We start from the raw sequence: 20,021 nt of genomic DNA, 5'->3' as shown, positions 1-20,021 counted from the left end.
TTTTCACAAGGCGACTAGCCCTTGAGGAGGAAATGGGTCCAGCCTCAGGTGTGACACAATTAGCTCTACTCCCCAGGTGCAGAAAATAAGCAGTGTCACATGACAGGCAGGTGTGTGTCTAAATGAGGCATGGAGTATAGATAAGAGAGACACCTGTACAGTCAAAGGAGAGAGAGGGAATCTCTGGCTAGAAAGTCCTGGAAGTTGAGAGATTCCAGGGAGCAGGAGGACTGAATGAGATATTCTACAGAGTGATTCTTCCTGGCTCTTAGACAGAGGGCTGGGGATGCAAGTCTGCACGGAGCAGGAGCCAGCTAGAAGACTGTAGTGTGAAGAGTAAATCTGCTAGAGGAAAGCAGCAGGGATGGGACTAAGAACGCTGCATAAAGGGTTGTGAATCAGCTTGGAAGGCTGGGTGGGAGTTCTTGCGTTGCCTTTTAAACTTTAATAAACCTAGACCCCCCCCCAAGGAGAGGTGTTACTCAACACATGAAAGTCTGTCAAAGTTATTGAGGTTCCTAAGAACGGGGACCCGAGGCAGTGGGTGGGCGATGCTGCTATAGGTCTGAACCGCTGCTTATTCTGGAGATTTTTTGTGTGACCTCAAATAAAGGACTAAGTGTGAGTTCTCCCTGTGCACATCTGTTCTTCATGCTTTATTGTGTTCTATGAGAACCAATCAGTTAGCTAATGTTACTGTATTCCTATGCTATTGAGTGGATCACATCCACTGCCTAATCATCCAAGTTGTGATCATTGCACTCACATTACCACACCACTTTATAAGTACACTTTGACCACTTGACAGCTATTTCTCCTTATGCATGTTTGTATTTTTGATGATCAATTACTGTGCTTGTTGTAACGGTCTCTGTACACAGGTTTTCAAGTTTGGGCTCTCTCTGCATCAGGAATCTTTCCTCTTCATGTCCCCTGAGAAGCGTGTCTTCTCTTTTTTCTCAAGAATATTTAATCCTTCCACATTAATCAAGACATCATCACACTTTCTTTGCTTTGTCTTTATGTAAAACACCCTACGATTGAGTCCTTTGCTGCCCTGATATTCAAGACATACTTGATGCTTCTTTGAATAGGACATAATCAGGCAGAAAATCAGGCGCTTTGTTCATCCTTCATGCATTTCAGAGAGACTAATTAGGTATCTAGTGTGAAACTTCCACTCTACCGCACCAATATCCTTAGATTAAATCTATGTCCGTTATTTGGAATTAAAGCCACACTAGCAAAGCAGTTATGGTTCAGACCACAATAATGGTGGTCTAAACCATTATCCGTGGTTTACAACTTTTTAAATTGGGATGAAATCTCTCAGCTGTTGGGATGAAATCTCCTTCATATTTCCAGGTCCCAAGTACTGCGTTGTGGGTGTGTGTTTTGGAAATTTGAAGGAAACCTAATGAGCTATTATGCAGTAGGGAGTGTTTTTCAGTTGGTGGGCAGGTAGGACCAAAACAAAACCTCTTCTGCAGTTGAACATTTATAAGGTGGTCAGATAACTTTAAAAATACAATTTGTTTAAGATATCACATTTGGCATAGTACAAAGACTTCAGGAAACAAATTTGTTTGAGAAATAAAAATGACTGAGTGAAAACAATATGTTGCATGAGTAATGTTTTTTCTTTGACTTAAATGCACACAAAATGAACTATCCAAATATACTGTATACATTCTGTAAAATAAGCCGCTTAAACTGGACAATATGGGCAATAGAGGCTGTTTTGGAGAAATAAATTAAAGTGCAATGAAAGCATCTTACTGTACACAAATAATTGTTTTTAATATGTTCTTTGTTCTTGTGATTTTATCATACTTTTCATAATATTTTTAACAAATTGTGCTTCCATACATTTGCACGGTGACTGTGTTAATAAAAAAGGACTCATTTCCTGGGAAGCTGAAAAAAATGTCTTGCTTAAAGGCAGTCTGGCCTGTATATTATTTCTTGTTTAGTACTCTTGTTTTTTTTACTAGAAACCAGACTGTGGTTTTTGTCATTTCATATGTTTCTACTAATTAATCCCTGCCTGGATGTACAATCCTGTTTTCTGACACTGTCATCATCTCTATACCAATGCATTTGATTTAATGAACAGGTATGATCCCATTTAAGGCATAAGCAACAGGACCAAATTAGCTCATTAGAGACAAAAGTCTAATTTTCATATAAGGTGCCCCAAGTAGTTTGGAACATGGGAATTTGAGATAAGCCCCAGGGGTCCATCACTTACGGTGTGATGTCCTTGACAGTGGCTAATGTCCAGGAGCTTCGGGGAGGATGGGGGTGAAGGAAATCCTATTAAGGACAATGAAAGGACAACCTGAATATAAGAAATTTTCTTCTTAACCCCATTTTAGTGATTGGATTATGCCCTGAAGTATAAGGGATTTAGATTACTTAGGGGACAGGTCCTGTGTGTGTGGAATTTTCCATCAACAATCATTTTATGTATGTGTATGTATGTATGTATGTACATATACATGCATATTGTGTGTATAGATACACACGTGTATATACACATGTCTAATATTTATGGGACATTTGTGTGTGCGCATGTGCACATATATATTCGCAATCTGTGTCTGTACACACACATATACACACACACATGCATAAAGTATTTGTGTGTATAGTTTTCCATAAACAGCTTTATTCAAAAGGATTTAAGGTTGTGTGTGTGACATCTCACCCATGCAAACTCTAAAAAACAAGGAAATACCAACTTATGGGACATCTCTTCATTGACTCTTAATGCTCACACAGTATATTTTCACTGTCAGTGACAGACTCCATGCATTTTCACAAAGTACTTTCTTTTTCGTCCAACAAATAGAGAAACATGCTTCATCCAACAAATTAATCTCCTTCATATTATAATGCAAAACTCTGAGTGCAGCCTGAGCTACGTTGTAGGTAGTAAAAATGGTAAAGGACAAAATGAAAACTTGGCAAAGCACTAGATAGAGCATCGGCCAGTTTAACCGTTTGTGGTCCTGAGAGTCGGAGCAGAGTTTAAGTTAAAACCTGGGATGGGTGCAGATGAAGACAGTCACCTGGCACACATTGAAAGCTTGTGATGATGAGACCACTGATTAAAAGTACTGAACTTTTCAATAAAGTATGGGACCAAGAAAAGTCTCCAGAAAAATGGCACTGTGATCAAAATACCAAAAGAAAGGTGATCTAAGTAATTATATTAAATTGAAAGGTGTTACATTCCTTTCACTGATAGACAAAGTCTTCTACCGTATCATCTTTTGTAGAATAAAGGAAGCAGTTGTAGCAAAGCTAAGGGAAGAGCAGGCTGAGTTTAGAATGAAAATAACGGTACAAGAAACCAAATAACTATGGCAGCAAGTCTCAGAGGCCAGGTTAAGTGATTTGGGCTCACGCTCCAGGGCTAAAAGTAGCCCTTTATATGCTCGGGCTGGAGCCTGGGCTCTGAGACCCTCCCTCCTCACCAGGTTTCAGAGCCTGGCGTCCAGCCCAAGCCTGAACATCTACACAATTATTTTTAACCCTACAGGTCTTCTTTTGCTGCGTAGACTTATCTAATATCTGTCATGGCAAGTGTGCCATTGGGCAGCTGGAAGAAGACCTAAAACATACCGACTGAAAGAATCCCTCCATGAAGTGATACTTAGGGTATGTGTACGCTACAGTGACTATAGCAGCACAGCTATGGTGCTGCTGCTGTGCCCCTGTAGTGCCATAATGTCGATGCGTCCTATATCGACCAAAGGGTTTTTTCCATCAATGTATTTAGTCCACCTCTCCAAGAAGCAGTAGCTAGGTAATGGAAGAATTATTCTGTTGACCTGGGTCTATAGTGGTGTTAGGTCAACCTAACTAGGTTGCACAGGGTGTGAAATTTTTCCCCACCCTGACCCATGTAGCTAGGTCAATCTAATTTTTAGGTGTAGACCAGGCCAAAGAGGGGGAAAGGTTTTGAGACTTACAGCACTGAGGACATGCAAAGAGTGTCCCAAGATAGACAAGTATGACAGAGCCTTTTTCGTGCCCTAAGTGACATCTGACAGTGCGGAAAGGATCAGATTCTGTCAGAACGAATAGCAGAGTTGACAAAAGAGATAGAAAAGGAAAGGTGTGAAGTTCACTTTTGAAGAGTGAGTGTTTCAAATGGAGACTGGACACCCAAAAATAGATGACGGGAGAGTACGTTCAGATGAAAGATTCGATGTGGAGAGGTATTATTTATTTATTTATTTAACTCCCCAGAAGTGTGCTATGTGCTTTAGAGACATGCAAATGACAAGTGGCATGTTTTAAAGAGTTTGTGTTATGTTTAATTACAACATGATTGATAGCAAACAAGTTGGAATGGGAAGATGCCAATAATATTAGCATTACGTTTGCCAAGTTCATATCTATATTTAGGAACACAGGAATTACCATACTTAATCAATGTCCATTTGTACCAATATATTCTGTTTCTGATAGTTCCAGAACCAGATACTTCAGAGGAAGATGTAAGAACCTAGCAGAAGGGAGACATGGGATAACCTGCCCCCTGCATAGGTCTCATTATAGACTTTAGTAGTTAGAGATTGACCTATGCTCCAAAACACAGAATTTTTGTCATGAATTATAACTCCTGGATATTCTTGATATCCATATAAATATCCAATTCCTATTTGAATACTGTTAAGTTCTCGTCTTCAATGACTTCCTATAGCAGCAAGGTCTGCATTTTAATCACGTGTTGTGTGAAAAAATATTTCCTTTATTGGTTTTGAATTTCCCACCTTTTAATTTCAGAGTAATGTTCCTTTATTCTTGTGTTAAAAAACTGGGAACTTCCATTCTGCCTGTCAGCCTTTTCTGTCTCATTCTTTATTTTATACACTTTTATCATGTTCTAGTCTTAGATGTCGTCTTTCTATTTATTAGTATACTTTTAAAAAAAAATCAGGTTAATTTCTTAAATATCTTTTTTTATTATGGAGAAACTGGAGTGTAAATGAGAATAGCTGGAATGTGACAGCATGAATGTGAACAGATGAAGGGGAAAGGTGAGGAGGTAGGAGGGATGAGGAGAGGAAGATGACGGAGAATGCTGAAAATTTTCTCCCACTCTGGTTTCTCAGAGGCTCTGTTTTCTTGAATGCACTCTCTCATGAGAGGAACTTTAACATGCCTTGTCTTTGAAAAATGGAAGTCGTCATGTGTCTGCTGCATTGAATCTCTGGCAAATTTGTCTCAATTTGCCATGGAAGGTAGAATCAGAGATTTCTCCTTAGCTTGGATTTCCTCAACAGAATAATGCATGTAATTGTATTTTTCTGCATCAGTTTTACTCTTCTTACAAAAATAATAAAATCTGCACTGTTTATAGGGAAGAAAATAAATTTATGTATCAAAAAGCAATCATAATGCAAAGGAGATGATACAAATTGCACAATTAAAAAGTGATTATTTTATGATGGTTTGTTACTTTAAAGATTGTTTGAGGTTTATGCAGACTAAACTAGAATAGTAAAATATATATATATATATTTGAAAATGGTTTCTCTCTACAAGTACAGGTAACATATAAACTCTTATGTGAAAAGAAATATCTCATGCAACAAACGCTTATGTGAGTGTATCTGATCAAGACATTTCAAACATAATGTCGTTACATTAAAAAAGTTGTTATATAGTTATAAGTAGACATTTTTTTCCAATAGAGACTGTATATCAATTCAGAGGGCAGACAGCAATGTTAGAATGAATTAACCTAATTATACCATTTAAACAGCTATCTTGGTATTGTCTTCCGGTTCATAAACCTCACATTTGTGGTCTGAATTGGAGTGAGGGAGCCTAATTATCTTTTCCTTAACTAAACCCTGTATTGACCTTTTAAATGTGGCAGTTATTACAGATACAACTTTTTTATGGCAGTACAAAACTATTAACTTTATTGGGTGAAGTAAAATGTTTTAATGAGAAGAGGTATTAGAATGTTTTAATGGAGATGTGGTGTATAGAATAGACAGGAACCACCAGCTTGTGTTCTGTTCTCCTCCTTTATGATTAAACTATTAGCTGTTTGCAAGAAAAAATAGTGTGACTCACTTATTTTATAAGGTATGTTTTAATCCTTTTCTGTATCTGATTTATAAAACTCAGATTATTTACTCATATCTAAGTCATTTGTTTAATTTTTTGATAGGTTGAATCTACACAGAGCATGATCAGGATTTTGGGCCTTTCGGCTACATTACCTAATTACCTCGATGTTGCCACATTTCTACATGTTAATCCCTACATCGGACTATTCTATTTCGATGGCCGTTTTCGACCTGTACCACTTGGGCAGACATTTATAGGAATTAAGACAACAAATAAGGTAAATGACTATGGAAAATCTGGAAGATGTTTTTTGGACATTTATACAGAATTATGGAGTCCAGCATGTGTGCTTATAAATGCCTTCCTACCTATCTGGGTAGTGGTTGAATACTCCAGATTATATTATTCTTTTAGTGCAGGAGCCTCATGCATTGTAAGTAGATCTCTTCACAAACACCTGGGCTCAGAAGTTACTTCCAAATTTTCAGAATAGTACCATCTTGCATAACTTAGACTGGAACTTAGAATTTTCACTGTGGTTAAGCACCATTTATCTCCTTTGTACTCTCCCCATTAAGCAGAGTGTTTGATAACAAAGCTCTATCCTGATTAAACAGCAGTTATTATGATCAGTTGGTGAGTTTCCTTACCAAAATCTTGTTGTGAAGTGTGTTTTCAAAGCAGATTGTTCTGTCTAGTTCTCCCATTTCAGTCCCTATCTTTGGTGGAAATTATGGAATTTGGTTTGTTTTGCTGTTAGGATACATAAGAAGTGACAGCACTCAACTCAGTGGAAAGTACTCAAGTAGTTTGGACATAAACGTTAAAAATATGATTTGATGTACTAAATGCCATATGAGTAATTTATGATCAAAACCTGTCATAGGAAAAGCTCAGCTTTGATACATGCAGTTTTGATAGCGAGACATGAAAGTAGTCTTTAACCCAGTCTTTTATATTCTTTTCCAAAATGAGAAAAAGAGAGAAAATATAACCAAGGTATACAGATCATGTAAAGGTAACTATATTTGTATTAGAATTCATTACTGCATATTAAATCAGTCTGAGATAAATGTACTTGACGCTTAAAACAAAAATACTAATTCTGCAGTTAAATACAAGTTAAATATACATCTTTTCGTGATTTGGCTTGGAAATAATTCCCCTATATTTTACTCTCTGATTGCTAAAGCAAAGTAAGATAAGAAATCATGTTATTTTGTAGCCCAACTTGTCACACTACCTTAGAATATCCTGCTAGACTGTAGGTTGCCTATTTTTTTAAAATTACGTTTTCAACCAAAAGTTAGTGTCAGAGCTCCATCGATAATATGGTAGGTTTTTAAAAGCGTGAAAAATGACTTTCTCATTAGGTTCTTTAAATAATTCACTCCATCCACAATGCAGACAAGCAAGGTGCCTTAAAACCATAAGGGAGCCATTTCACGTATGTCCACACAAGGATAAGTTTACCATATGGTACTTATTATGATGTGCATATTTTAACCTTCATTAATTGTTTCAAGTACCTTCAATAATATTTGCTGTTGCCTTTCTTTAATCACTTCTTAATACTTCATTTGAATGTTTTGTTTATTCGTACTGTATCATTAGAAAAAGGCAAAGATGTAGTATCCTAATAGCAACTTTGGAATAAGCTTTATAGCTTTAAAATGAAAGGAGACAACTGTGTCAAGTACTTCACAAAGTATTGTTGAAATGACCGTGAAATAACTAGTTCCCCTTTCCCTGCCAAAAAAAAGGTAACAAGGAAGTGAAATTATCAATGAATGACCCCTCCTCATGTGGACAAAAAAAGGTAGACAGATATGATGTTTCCGTTAATATCACAAGCCAAGAAAAAGTCCTTGTATTGCTCAGAAGAATGTCATCAGACATTTGAGGTAGAAAAAACATTGTGGAGTCAATTGAATGTGCCTTACAGCAGCTGGCATCCTCAATGAGGAATGCAGAGTATTGAATCTCCATGTCAGAATATTTCTCCCAGGACAATATAGGAACTGAACCTACCCAAACAGAGTGTGAGACCTTGCAGAACCAGGTCTCTGTCTGCACTCTCCCAACCCTCCCATGACCAAGGAGACAGCACAAACGTGTTTGTGGGGCCAACAAGCAACTCTTGACACAATCCACTAAAGCAGCTGTTAGGTCTAATAATATTAGTATGGACTTTTAATCGTTATCCCTTGTTAGGAGGAGATCATCAGCCAACACAATAGATGCAGTGTTTGTAACTAGTCTGGCAAATATCAAGGAGCTATGAGGCTGGCAAATATCAAGGAGCTATGAGGCAGCTAGATATTATGAGAGTTGCCTTGCCACAACCTTCCCAGTAACCTTATCCGAAAAAGTGAAGATTGGCCAATTAGCAATCTGTTTCCAGATTGTGTGTATAGACTGCTCACAAGGCCCCTTCAAAACAGACAGCATCCTCCTCACTTTAGTAGAAGCAGCTATAATATGAACCCTGTCATTTCCCCACATACTTTCAGCAGCTAGGAGGCAATGGGTCTAAGGCAGTGGGGGCCAACCGGGGCCTGAGAAGGAGCCAGAATCTACCAATGTACATTGCCAAAGAGCCACAGTAATACATCAGCAGCCTCACATCAGCTCCCTGCCCCGCCGATCAGCGCCTCCCCTTCCTGGCCCGCACCTCCTGACCAGCTGTGTTGTGGCTTGCAGGAGGCTCGGGGGTGGGGGGAAGGGGGGAGCGAGGGCATGGCAGGCTCAGGGGAGGGAGTGTAGTCGGGGCAGGGCCTGTGGCAGAGCCAGGGGCTGAGCAGTGAGCACCCCCTGGCACATTGGAAAGTTGGCGCCTGTAGCTCCAGCCCCGGGGTCGGTGCCTAGACAAGGAGCCACATATTAACTTCTGAAGAGCCGCATGTGGCTCCGGAGCCACAGGTTGGCCACCCACGGTCTAAGGCATTAGTCTGATGTTTTTCAAACACCTTTCCTACCTCAGTGAGTAACAAATGCCAAAACTTAAACAGAAAAAACCTTTGCATTTGTCCCTCTCTGGTTATTGTTCTGGTCAAAAGGGCAGATACATCTCAGCCCAGATTGGAAAAAATACCTAATAGTTGGATTGGAAAACAAATTGGTTTTGGGTCCCTAGTGTAGAAGGTGGATAAAACTCTTAGGTACATGAGTTAATGCGTATTTGCTTCTTTGTTGTTAAGTCCAGACAATAGACAATGACAGTGCTTTTTTCCCTCTGTTTTATTTGATATGGTTAGAAAACAATTAGCTACAGTGTACAACCTGGCCTTCACAAAATTAAAACTGGCCAAAGAAAGTACAAAATAATTCTCTTTCCAAATGATGCTCTTCTGTTTAAGTGAAAACAGAACACATGGTTTCAAAACTTACTGTTGTTTGTACAAAAGTTTGGTTCCATACCAGTGTTAAACATCAATTAGGAAAAAATTCCAGTCAGAGATTCTTTCGATCTCCTAACATGTCCTGAAGCACAATTTTGCTTGATAGGACTTTAAATGTAGTGTATGGTTAAAAGAAAGATTGAGACCCCATAATAAAATCAATTTATGTGAACGAATGACTTTTCAACAAATTTCTGAGGTAAAAATAATAAGATTGATTGAATGCTGTGAATTTACCGTATGGTTTGAGCTCACTAGCTAAAGAGTCCTGTTCAGTTACATCACATGATGGCAGACAGCTAAAAAGTGACAAACTTTATGAATGCTTGTATGCAAAAGATAGAAATCTAAATACTAAGATGGGTGAACTTGAATGCTTGGTATTAAATGAGGATATTGATATAATAGGCTCCACTGAAACTTGGTGGAAAAAATAATAATTAATGGGACACAGTAATACTAGAGTACAAAATACAGTAGAACCTCAGAGTTAAGAACACCTCAGGAATGGCAGCTGTTTGTAACTGAATAAAATATTATTTTTTCAAAAGTTTACAGCTGAACCTTGACTTAATGCATCTTTGAAACTTTACTGTGCAAATGAAAAATGCTGCTATTTTCCATCTTAATTTAAATGAAACAAGCACAGAAACAGTTTCCTTACCATGTCAAATCTTTTTTAAACTCCCCCCCCCTTTTTTTTTTGTAGTTTATGTTTAACACAGTACTCTACTGTATTTGCTTTTTTTTCCCTGCTGCTGCCTGATTGCATACTTCTGGTTCTAAATGTGGTGTGTGCTGACCAGTCAGTTCGTAACTCTTGTGTTCATAACTGTGAGGTTCTACTGTATATAGGAATGACAGAGTAGGCTGTGCTAGGGGGAGAGTGGCACTATATGTGAAAGAAAGCATAGAGTCAAAGATAGGAAAAATCATAAATGAATCAAACAATACCATAGAATCTCTATCATAGAATCATAGAATATCAGGGTTAGAAGGGACCCCAGAAGGTCATCTAGTCCAACCCCCTGCTCGAAGCAGGACCAATTCCCAGTTAAATCATCCCAGCCAGGGCTTTGTCAAGCCTGACCTTAAAAACCTCTAAGGAAGGAGATTCTACCACCTCCCTAGGTAACGCATTCCAGTGTTTCATCACCCTCCTAGTGAAAAAGTTTTTCCTAATATCCAATCTAAACCTCCCCCACTGCAACTTGAGACCATTACTCCTCGTTCTGTCATCTGCTACCATTGAGAACAGTCTAGAGTCATCCTCTTTGGAACCCCCTTTCAGGTAGTTGAAAGCAGCTATCAAATCCCCCCTCATTCTTCTCTTCTGCAGACTAAACAATCCCAGCTCCCTCAGCCTCTCCTCATAAGTCATGTGTTCTAGACCCCTAATCATTTTTGTTGCCCTTCGCTGGACTCTCTCCAATTTATCCACATCCTTCTTGTAGTGTGGGGCCCAAAACTGGACACAGTACTCCAGATGAGGCCTCACCAATGTCGAATAGAGGGGAACAATCACGTCCCTCGATCTGCTCGCTATGCCCCTACTTATACATCCCAAAATGCCATTGGCCTTCTTGGCAACAAGGGCACACTGTTGACTCCTATCCAGCTTCTCATCCACTGTAACCCCTAGGTCCTTTTCCGCAGAACTGCTGCCTAGCCATTCGGCCCCTAGTCTGTAGCGGTGCATTGGATTCTTCCGTCCTAAGTGCAGGACCCTGCACTTATCCTTATTGAACCTCATCAGATTTCTTTTGGCCCAATCCTCCAATTTGTGTAGGTCCTTCTGTATCCTATCCCTCCCCTCCAACGTATCTACCACTCCTCCCAGTTTAGTATCTATCTATAAATAGATATTTCTATCTATAGATAGAAATTCCATACTTGAATAATAAGAATATAGCAGTAGGAATATACTATCAACCACCTGAGCAGGATGGTGATTGTGAAATGTTCTGGGAGATTAGGAAGGCTATAAAAATAGAAAACTCAACAATAATGGGAGATTTCATCTGTCCCCATATTGACTGGGAACATGTCACCTCAGGACAGGATGCAGAGAGAGTTTCTTGTCACCATAAATGACTGTTTCTTGGAGCAGCTAGTCCTGGAACCCACAACGAGAGAGGCAATTCCCTTAAGAGATCTGAGGAAGGGGGTTGGGGGCTCCTATTTCTGGAACAGTGGGGAGCTGATCCCCCCACACACACTTTTATGACCCCCCCCCCCTTTCACCTCATATGAGGGGAGTGTGGCAGGATCCCAGGTCAGGGATGGCTGGGATCAGTCTGGGGATTATGTGGACATGAATAATGAAATGATGCTGACTCTATACTGTATAATTTGTTGCTGGGTACTTCCAGATATTTTAAGTGAATAAAGTTGTGGCCTAATTAAAGCACATCCATGGCCTCCTGCCTTTCTTCCAGCATTGCTAGACAAAAATTTATTTTCCTTTTATTTGTGTTTCTGTTCTTGTTTTTCTGATGGTAAGCACATCCCTTTCTAAGTAGTGATGCTAAGCAGCAACAGTGTGCTCAAAACATGAACTAAAGGGCAGTCCCTATTCCAAGAAGTGTATAACTTAAACAGAGTCTGTTCTCTCGATGCTGAGAATGGAACCTTTTACATGCACCATCCTTCAGCTCGGACAGACAAATGGGGCTCTTTCTTTTCGTTTCACCAAAATTCAGATACTACCTACCAGAGTGACCATATTTTCATGTGTGTTTTATAAAGCGCCCATGTATGTTTATGAAACTATAAGAAAAGTAAATAATTTAATTTCTTCTAATCCTAAATAGGTCATCATTATCTCAGCTCAGCATTGCTATTAGCATTCACTTATCCTTTATTTTATCTTTTTGATCTACTTCTCACAATTTGTTCATTTCGCTTTTCTTTCCTTTCCTTTCTTATGCTTTTAACTCATTTTATCTTTTAGAAAGTTTTCATTCAGACAGGAAAGACCTAACACTATATCATGAAATTAGTCTATAGAATATGAAATGTAATCTATAAAATGTTGCTCTTAGTAATAATGCCATGTTTGAAAGACACATGTTGCATTCTTATTCTCATGGCATTCATGTGACACCATATATGGATATATTTATTTCACCCATGTAAAGTTATTTTTTTCCCATTAAATCCATGTTTAACAATTATTTCAACCATTCTGAACATACCAGAGAGAGGTTACATTTCCATTTTCTGAATATTGCATGTTTTTCTACTGGAAGATTCAACTCATTTATCAAATGTCTTTTTTTCCCCCCTTAAATGAACAAAATGAGCTAGAGACTGAGTGTCAGCTCTGACTTTGAATTCCCTTGTTTCATTTTGTCACAACCTTAATGTTGTATAAACTTTGTTTGAATGTAAGCAGTGATATTGAGAGAGTCACACAAATATGTGCATGTTTATCTAAATTGCATAGATCTTAAGTTTGCAGTGGTTATATTCAAATGAACTACTCATCCTCATTAGATTGTAATACCTTCCTAAGAGAGCTTAATAAGATATGGACAAAGTTATTGGCATAATACCTTAAATGTTTTTAACTAAAGCCACGTTTAGTGATTGATTTTGAGTCACTGGATAATCTTATTTTAATGTTACTCTTGACATCCTTGTACAGCACTATCTTCTCTCACATGCATCATGTCAGAAATTTTGATAGTAAGTTCTTGGTACAGAATTACTGATAAATAATAATGTGATGGATTCATAGAACTCTGTGTAAAAAGGATCTGCTACTCTGCAAAATTCTTTCCACTTCACATGACACTACGTACACCTATAGAGAATCCTTTTAATACTAGCTGGAATTATCTGAATTATGTGGAAGAAATGAACAATGACTTGGAGAGCTGATATTATATCTGTGAATGTTACTATATGGATAGCAAATACATTTTGCTTTATTAATCAATTCTTAGATGTGGTTGATATTCAAACACTTGTGTTTGATTTTGATAGACCTACTGTGCTATGTGCATATGCTAGTAGGACTTCAGTATGACAGGAAAAAAGCTAAGTGTTTTTATATTGTATTTTTTATTAGACGTTAATATTGGTTTCTAATAAGTATTTGGGTGAATTCTTTTTAATTGATTTAATATAAAGTATGTTTCAACTAGAATGAAACATTGCCTTTTACTTTCAGTTGGTAATGTGTCACTTATTACTATCCAGGTGCAGCAGATGAATAATATGGACGAAGTATGTTATGAAAATGTTTTGAAGCAAATAACAGCTGGACACCAGGTATATATATATATATATATATATATATTTTTTTTTTTTACTCAGAATCTGTTTCTTGAAAAAAATCTGAACAAGAATTTTCATGCACAAAAACTTAGACTAAATGTTAACTTTTAACTAAGAAGCATAAGGCTGAAAATGTCTAGTATTTTGGTATAGCGCTTTAAAACAACTGATATTACTATATCAAGTGATTATAATTAATTTTGAATCATAATGCATGGTAGGTCTGGATTTTAGACTTATTACATTTTATAATAAAAATAAACTATATGTTATAGAACTACATCACAGAATCCCAGGGTTGGAGGGGACCTCAGGAGGTCATCTAGTCCAACCCCCTGCTCAAAGCAGGACCAATCCCCAATTTTTGCCCCAGATCCCAAACGGCCCCCTCAAGGATTGAACTCACAACCCTGGGTTTAGCAGGCCAATGCTCAAAACACTGAGCTATCCCTCCCCTCCCTCAAAAGTGCTTCTGAAGAGATTCCCCATACCAGCTGAACAACCTGCTTTTATTAGGGTTTGATGTATCAATAAATCAGCCATTGACAATTGGGGGATGTGTAAATATATTTCCTCTTATAATGACGGTAATAAGGTTCATTACTGAGAAGTCCATCTCTTTAACAGATATCATTTCTTCCTTTCCACTTACATAAGAGGTCATTAAACCATTCATCTCTCATTTGATTCTGTTCAAAGTTTGCTGTAAATAGTTTCTCTCTTTCCTGAGTGACAATTCTAAAGTATAGTTTTAAATGTAGCTAAATGTAACTTTAGTGATCAGAATTTCTTTCAGCCTCTGGCCTACTTCCTAATCCCACCTATGTTTTAAGAGGTGTACTATCCAAGATTAATATGTACATCACAGGCAAAGAATTCCATTGTTTTTTAAATGTTTAGCAGAGAATCTCCTATCTCTTGCTCTTTGAAATGTCCCATATAAAAATCACAATTAGTCCTCCACTTCAGTCTGCAATGGAGGTTTCTAAAGTGCGTTTTTAGGTTTCAGACTTATGTCCAATCAAGAAGCAATTTGGCGGGGGGGGGGGTGGTTATTATCCACATGTCTGAATAGCTTATCACTCTTTTATTTCCTGCTTCTGGATCACCAGCTTGGTGCATCTAAGACAAATGGCCATGGTCCTTATGGTGCATGGCCAGTGCAGCAACAGATGCTAACACGTGCTCAATCCCTGCATAGTAACTCCAGTAAAAGATCTAGAGGTAAAAGAGATTTCAGTTCCTTTCCCAAAAACATCTAAGAATAAACACTTTTTGGGAGGGATTTCAAAATATGTTCTCTTTCTCAGAAGAAATATTTGGTCAGGACTAGAGGAAGTGGATGTTGAAATTGAGAGAAATTACTTCAAAGGTCCTCAATCTTCAAGGTCCCCAAATTAGTCAGTGTCAACCTCTTATTCTCCTCCTTCTGATGATGTGTTGTCAAGAAATGTCACCACGGTCCATCTGGCCTAAGCACTAGAGAAATGACTTTGTCACAAATAATGCACACAGAATCTCATCGAAGTTAAAGTAAAGGAGAGGAGCCCATTTTGTTGTTACAAGCAAGATGGATTTAGCTGATTCTTCTTACAGTACCATTTGTAAATAAAAAAACAAGCATGCTCACTAAGTGCCCAAGCAATTAGGTGAGTTTTATTTATCATCTTTCGGTTCTCTCCTGGTTTGCTAGTATTGTCTCTGGCTATGCATAGACCTAATGGTAGCAATCTCTTTAAATCCGTAAGATTTAAATATGTACAATTTCTGGTATTGCCACAGAAAAATATATATTTTTACAACATAATATTAAAAAATCTCTATTTTGTGATTATAGTAGACTATAATAGATGGCAATAATCCATCTCCAAAGACAATGGTGTAAGCGCCAAAGCAGTTCAGTTCAGTAATACAGCATCACAAGTGGTTAAGAAGTCCACTTCTCAAGTGGCAGTCCTTGTCACAGATAGTGCAAGTGTAAGGCACAGGGCCGGAAGATGAAATGGCACGCTATTGGCACTTGACGCCTGCTGTGTTTTCCTCTTTGCTCTCTTTTTCTCCACAACCTCTCTTAGGCTTCTTTGACTCCTTGGTGCTGCACAGCCCTCCAACGTAGCCTATCACTAGCTGCCTTTTCCCAGCTTTCAGTGTTGAAAGTTTTCAAATCCTGCTTGCAATCATTCTTGAACCTGAGCCCAGGTCAGCCCAGTGGCCATGGAGAATCCACAAGTTCTCCATAAAGAGGTCATTTGGGCTGTGTCCATCATCCAGCTGGTGTAGATGACTGAGCCAACAAAGACATTTGTGTTTAAGAATAGTGATTGTTTAGCAATTTTCTGTTTTCAAGTATTTCAGTATCAGGAACTTTGGTTTCTGACTTGATATTTAAGTCAGTGGGTGTGGAAGGTGTTTAGCTTTCTCTCATGTCTGAATACTCAGAACACGTAACTTTGCCAGCTTCCTATTACCCCACATGCACTCAGTCAGTTGGCTGAATGTGATGGCTACCTTTCTGATGTGAGAATTAAGTCTGTAATCCAAAAATAGATTATCCAAGGTAATTGATCCAGACATGGCTTGTGCATAACTTCTATCGTAATGTCAGCTATTCTTGTGCTATCAATACATCTTGTGCCATAATCATTATCTTCTTTAGACTGATGATTAGTCCAAATTAATCACAAGCTAACACAAAGCTATTGTAAAATTTCTGGAGTCCCTATTCACTGTCTGTGATGAGCACTGCGTCATTAGTGAAAAGAAGTTCTTTCATCAACACATCTTTAACTTTGTTTTGTTCTCATATGAGCAATGCTGAAGAATTTTCCAACTGATATTGTATAAAGTTGTATACCCTTGGTGGTAGATGAGAGAGCATGATGAACCACTAAAGAGAAAAATATATTGATGAATGTTGCTGCCAGATCACATCTTTGTTTCAGACCACTGCTAATTTCAAAGCTGTCATACTGATCATGTCATATGGGACTATAACTTGCAGGCTGATCTACTGGCACAGAAGTCAGATTTATGCTCTTGATGGTCAGCAAGAACTTGCAATCTGTTGAAAGTGACCCAGGAAAATGCTCTTCCAGCAACACCTGTAACTATTTCACATTTGGGGACAATGTATACCTTCAAATCAACGGCACTGCTATGGGTACCCGTATGGCCCCACAGTATGCCAAAATTTTTGTCTGACTTAGAACAATGCTTCCTCAGCTCTCGTCCGCTAATGCCCCTACTCTACTTGCGCTACATTGATGACATCTTCATCATCTGGACCCATAGAAAAGAAGCCCTTGAGGAATTCCACCATGATTTCAACAATTTCCATCCCACCATCAACCTCAGCTTGGACCAGTCCAAATAAGAGAGAGACTTCCTGGACACTATGGTGCTAATAAGCGATGGTCACATAAACACCACCCTACACCGGAAACCTACGGACCACTATTCCTACCTACATGCCTCCAGCTTTCACCCAGACCACACCACACGATCCATCGTCTACAGCCAAGCTCTACGATACAACCACATTTGCTCCGACCTCTCAGACAGAGACAAACACCTACAAGATCTCTATCAAGCATTCTTACAACTACAGTACCCACCTACTGAAGTGAAGAAACAGATTAACAGAACCAGGAGGGTACCCAGAAGTCACCTACTACAGGACAGGCCCAACAAAGAAAATAACAGAATGCCACTAGCCATCACCTTCAGCCCCCAACTAAAACCTCTCCAAGGCATCATCAAGGATCTACAACCTATCCTGAAGGATGACCCGTCACTCTCAGATCTTGGGAGACAGGCCAGTCCTTGCTTACAGACAGCCCCCCAACCTGAAACAAATACTCACCAGCAACCATACAACAGAACCACTAACCCAGGAACCAATCCTTGCAACAAAGCCCGTTGCCAACTGAGTCCACATATCTATTCAGGGGACACCATCATAGGGCCTAATAACATCTGCCACACTATCAGAGGCTCATTCACTTGCTCATCTACCAATGTGATATATGCCATCATGTGCCAGCAATGCTCCTCTGCCATTTACATTGATCAAACTGGACAGTCTCTACGTAAAAGAATTAAATGCACCCAAATCAGACGTCAAGATTTAGAACATTCAAAAACAAGTTGGAGATCACTTCAATCTCTTTGGTCACTCGATTACAGACCTAAAAGTTGCCATTCTTCGACAAAAAACTTCAAAAACAGACTCCAACAAGAGACTGCTGAATTGGAATTAATTTGCAAACTGGATACAATTAACTTAGGGTTGAATAGAGACTGGGAGTGGATGGGTCATTACACAAAGTAAAACTATTTCCCCCTGTTTATTTCCCACCCTCACCCCCCCCCCACTGTTTCTCAGACATTCTTGTCAACTGCTGGAAATGGCCCACCTTGATTATCACTACAAAAGGTGTCTTCCCCCCCCGCCCACTCTCCTGCTGGTAATAGCTCATCTTAAGTGATCACTCTGGTTACAGTGTGTATGGTAACACCCATTGTTTCATGTTCTCTATGTATATAAATCTCCTCACTGTATTTTCCACTGAATGCATCTGATGAAGTGAGCTGTAGCTCACAAAAGCTTATGCTCAATAAATTGGTTAGACTCTAAGGTGCCACAGGTCCTCCTTTTCTTTTTGCGAATACAGACTAACACGGCTGCTACTCTGAAACCTGTCACTATAGAGAGTGATTCCCCTGTAGTTGTTGTAATCACTCTGATATCCTTTATTTTTATTCAACATTATGTTGTTGTCATCCTTTATGTCTTGTGCTATCACTCCTTCCCCCCAACAAGCAAGGATATTGTACAGATATTTAAGCACAATCTGTCCTCCTCCTTTCAGTACTTTAGCTGGAATTCCGTCTTTTCCTTTGGGCTTTCCAATGCTAGGGAGGTGATCACCTTTTCAAGATCACTTATAGATGGTTCTAAATTAAGCTCTTTGATAATCTGGAGCCTGGGGATCCCATTTAGTGCCGCTTCAGAAACAGTGGTTTCACATGAGTAAAATTTGTGATAGTGTCCGCCCAGCATTGCATCTGTCAGTGATGCCTCCATTAGGAGATTTGAGTGGAACAGTCTTCTTGGCTAAAGGACAAATTGCTCTCTTGATTTCATTGTGCTACAAACTACAATAACCTTTATATTATTATAGAGGAAATTCAAATAAAATTTTGTAAGCAGTGTAATCTCCTTGGGAGAAATTTTTTTGTTTGTATAACTTTACTTGAAAATCATTTTGAGGTTCAATACAAATAAAAATATGACTGTGGGTTTGCATTTTACTTTGAGGTCTATACTGTGGCTGAGAGAGGTCAAATGAAGTTTGTCGTCTTAATGTAACAATTTCAATAGCTGACACAATCACTGAACTCAATTTTTGAATATTATATTTCAAACTAACAGCTCAATAAACAGTACATTTTCACTCTCAGCAGAATTATTGTTTTCTTTGCTATCTAAATCTCAATTTGGTTCCACGTTGAGATCCAGATTGCTGTTGATAGTAACTTTTTAAAGACACTATAAGTTTGAGCACTTTCTTGTTTAAAAGTTGAATGTATTGATGTTATATAATGGTTTTAACTATTGAGTGACAAAAATGCTGTTTAGTGCACAGAGTTGTTTAGCTTACTGACCTTAAAATTTCAGGATAAATATGGTTGCTTGACATTTTCTACTTCAAACCATTTGCAGATGTGTTTTCTTGTCAGTACGTTGAATATCCGGAAGAGAAAATTAAATACTGCATGCATGTAAAATTACAACAAATCAGTTTATTGTATTTTAATTCAGTGATGCCCACAGTGTATCAGATGTAAGTAGCTTGAGGGATATCTTAAAAAAAACAGATATAATTGAGAAAACAATCTTACAGAAAATGGTAAAATGCATATTGAAATTACCAACATTTTTCTTTTTAATTTGAAGTTTTAAAATATGTGTGTTTCTATGTTAAGTACTAAAGAAACATAGGATTTACCATCCTGGAATGGGCTGATTGTCTGTGTAGTCTGGCATCCTGCCCCTGACAATGTAGAATGCTTCAAAAGAAGCATAAACCTACCCATAATCCACATGACGTTGCAATATAGTATTATAGTTTGAAGATGAAGGAATATTTTAGTGACTCTAGCTGGTGATTGGTGTTTCTTTCTTTTTATCCTAGCTATTGTAACTGCAGAGTCTATTCTCTGAATATGTGGTCT

The 20,021-nt window shown here is 38.4% G+C and overlaps 1 protein-coding gene across 2 annotated transcripts in view; it reads left to right on the top strand.

The window, feature by feature from the left end:
• ASCC3 (activating signal cointegrator 1 complex subunit 3) overlaps positions 1 to 20,021 on the top strand; it is a 519,828-nt gene that overhangs the window by 239,129 nt on the left and 260,678 nt on the right. For both annotated transcript variants that reach the window (XM_084624580.1, XM_084624579.1), the window contains exons 12-13: positions 6,200 to 6,376; positions 13,707 to 13,778. In XM_084624580.1, coding sequence (XP_084480706.1) covers positions 6,200 to 6,376; positions 13,707 to 13,778 — 249 coding nt within the window. The remainder of the gene's footprint in view (positions 1 to 6,199; positions 6,377 to 13,706; positions 13,779 to 20,021) is intronic.

Source organism: Lepidochelys olivacea (assembly GCF_965140295.1).
Source record: "Lepidochelys olivacea isolate rLepOli2 genome assembly, chromosome: 3".
Classification (NCBI taxonomy): Eukaryota; Metazoa; Chordata; order Testudines; family Cheloniidae; genus Lepidochelys; species Lepidochelys olivacea.
The sequence above is the reverse complement of the archived record's forward strand: the minus strand, read 5'-3'. Positions and strand labels throughout refer to the sequence as shown.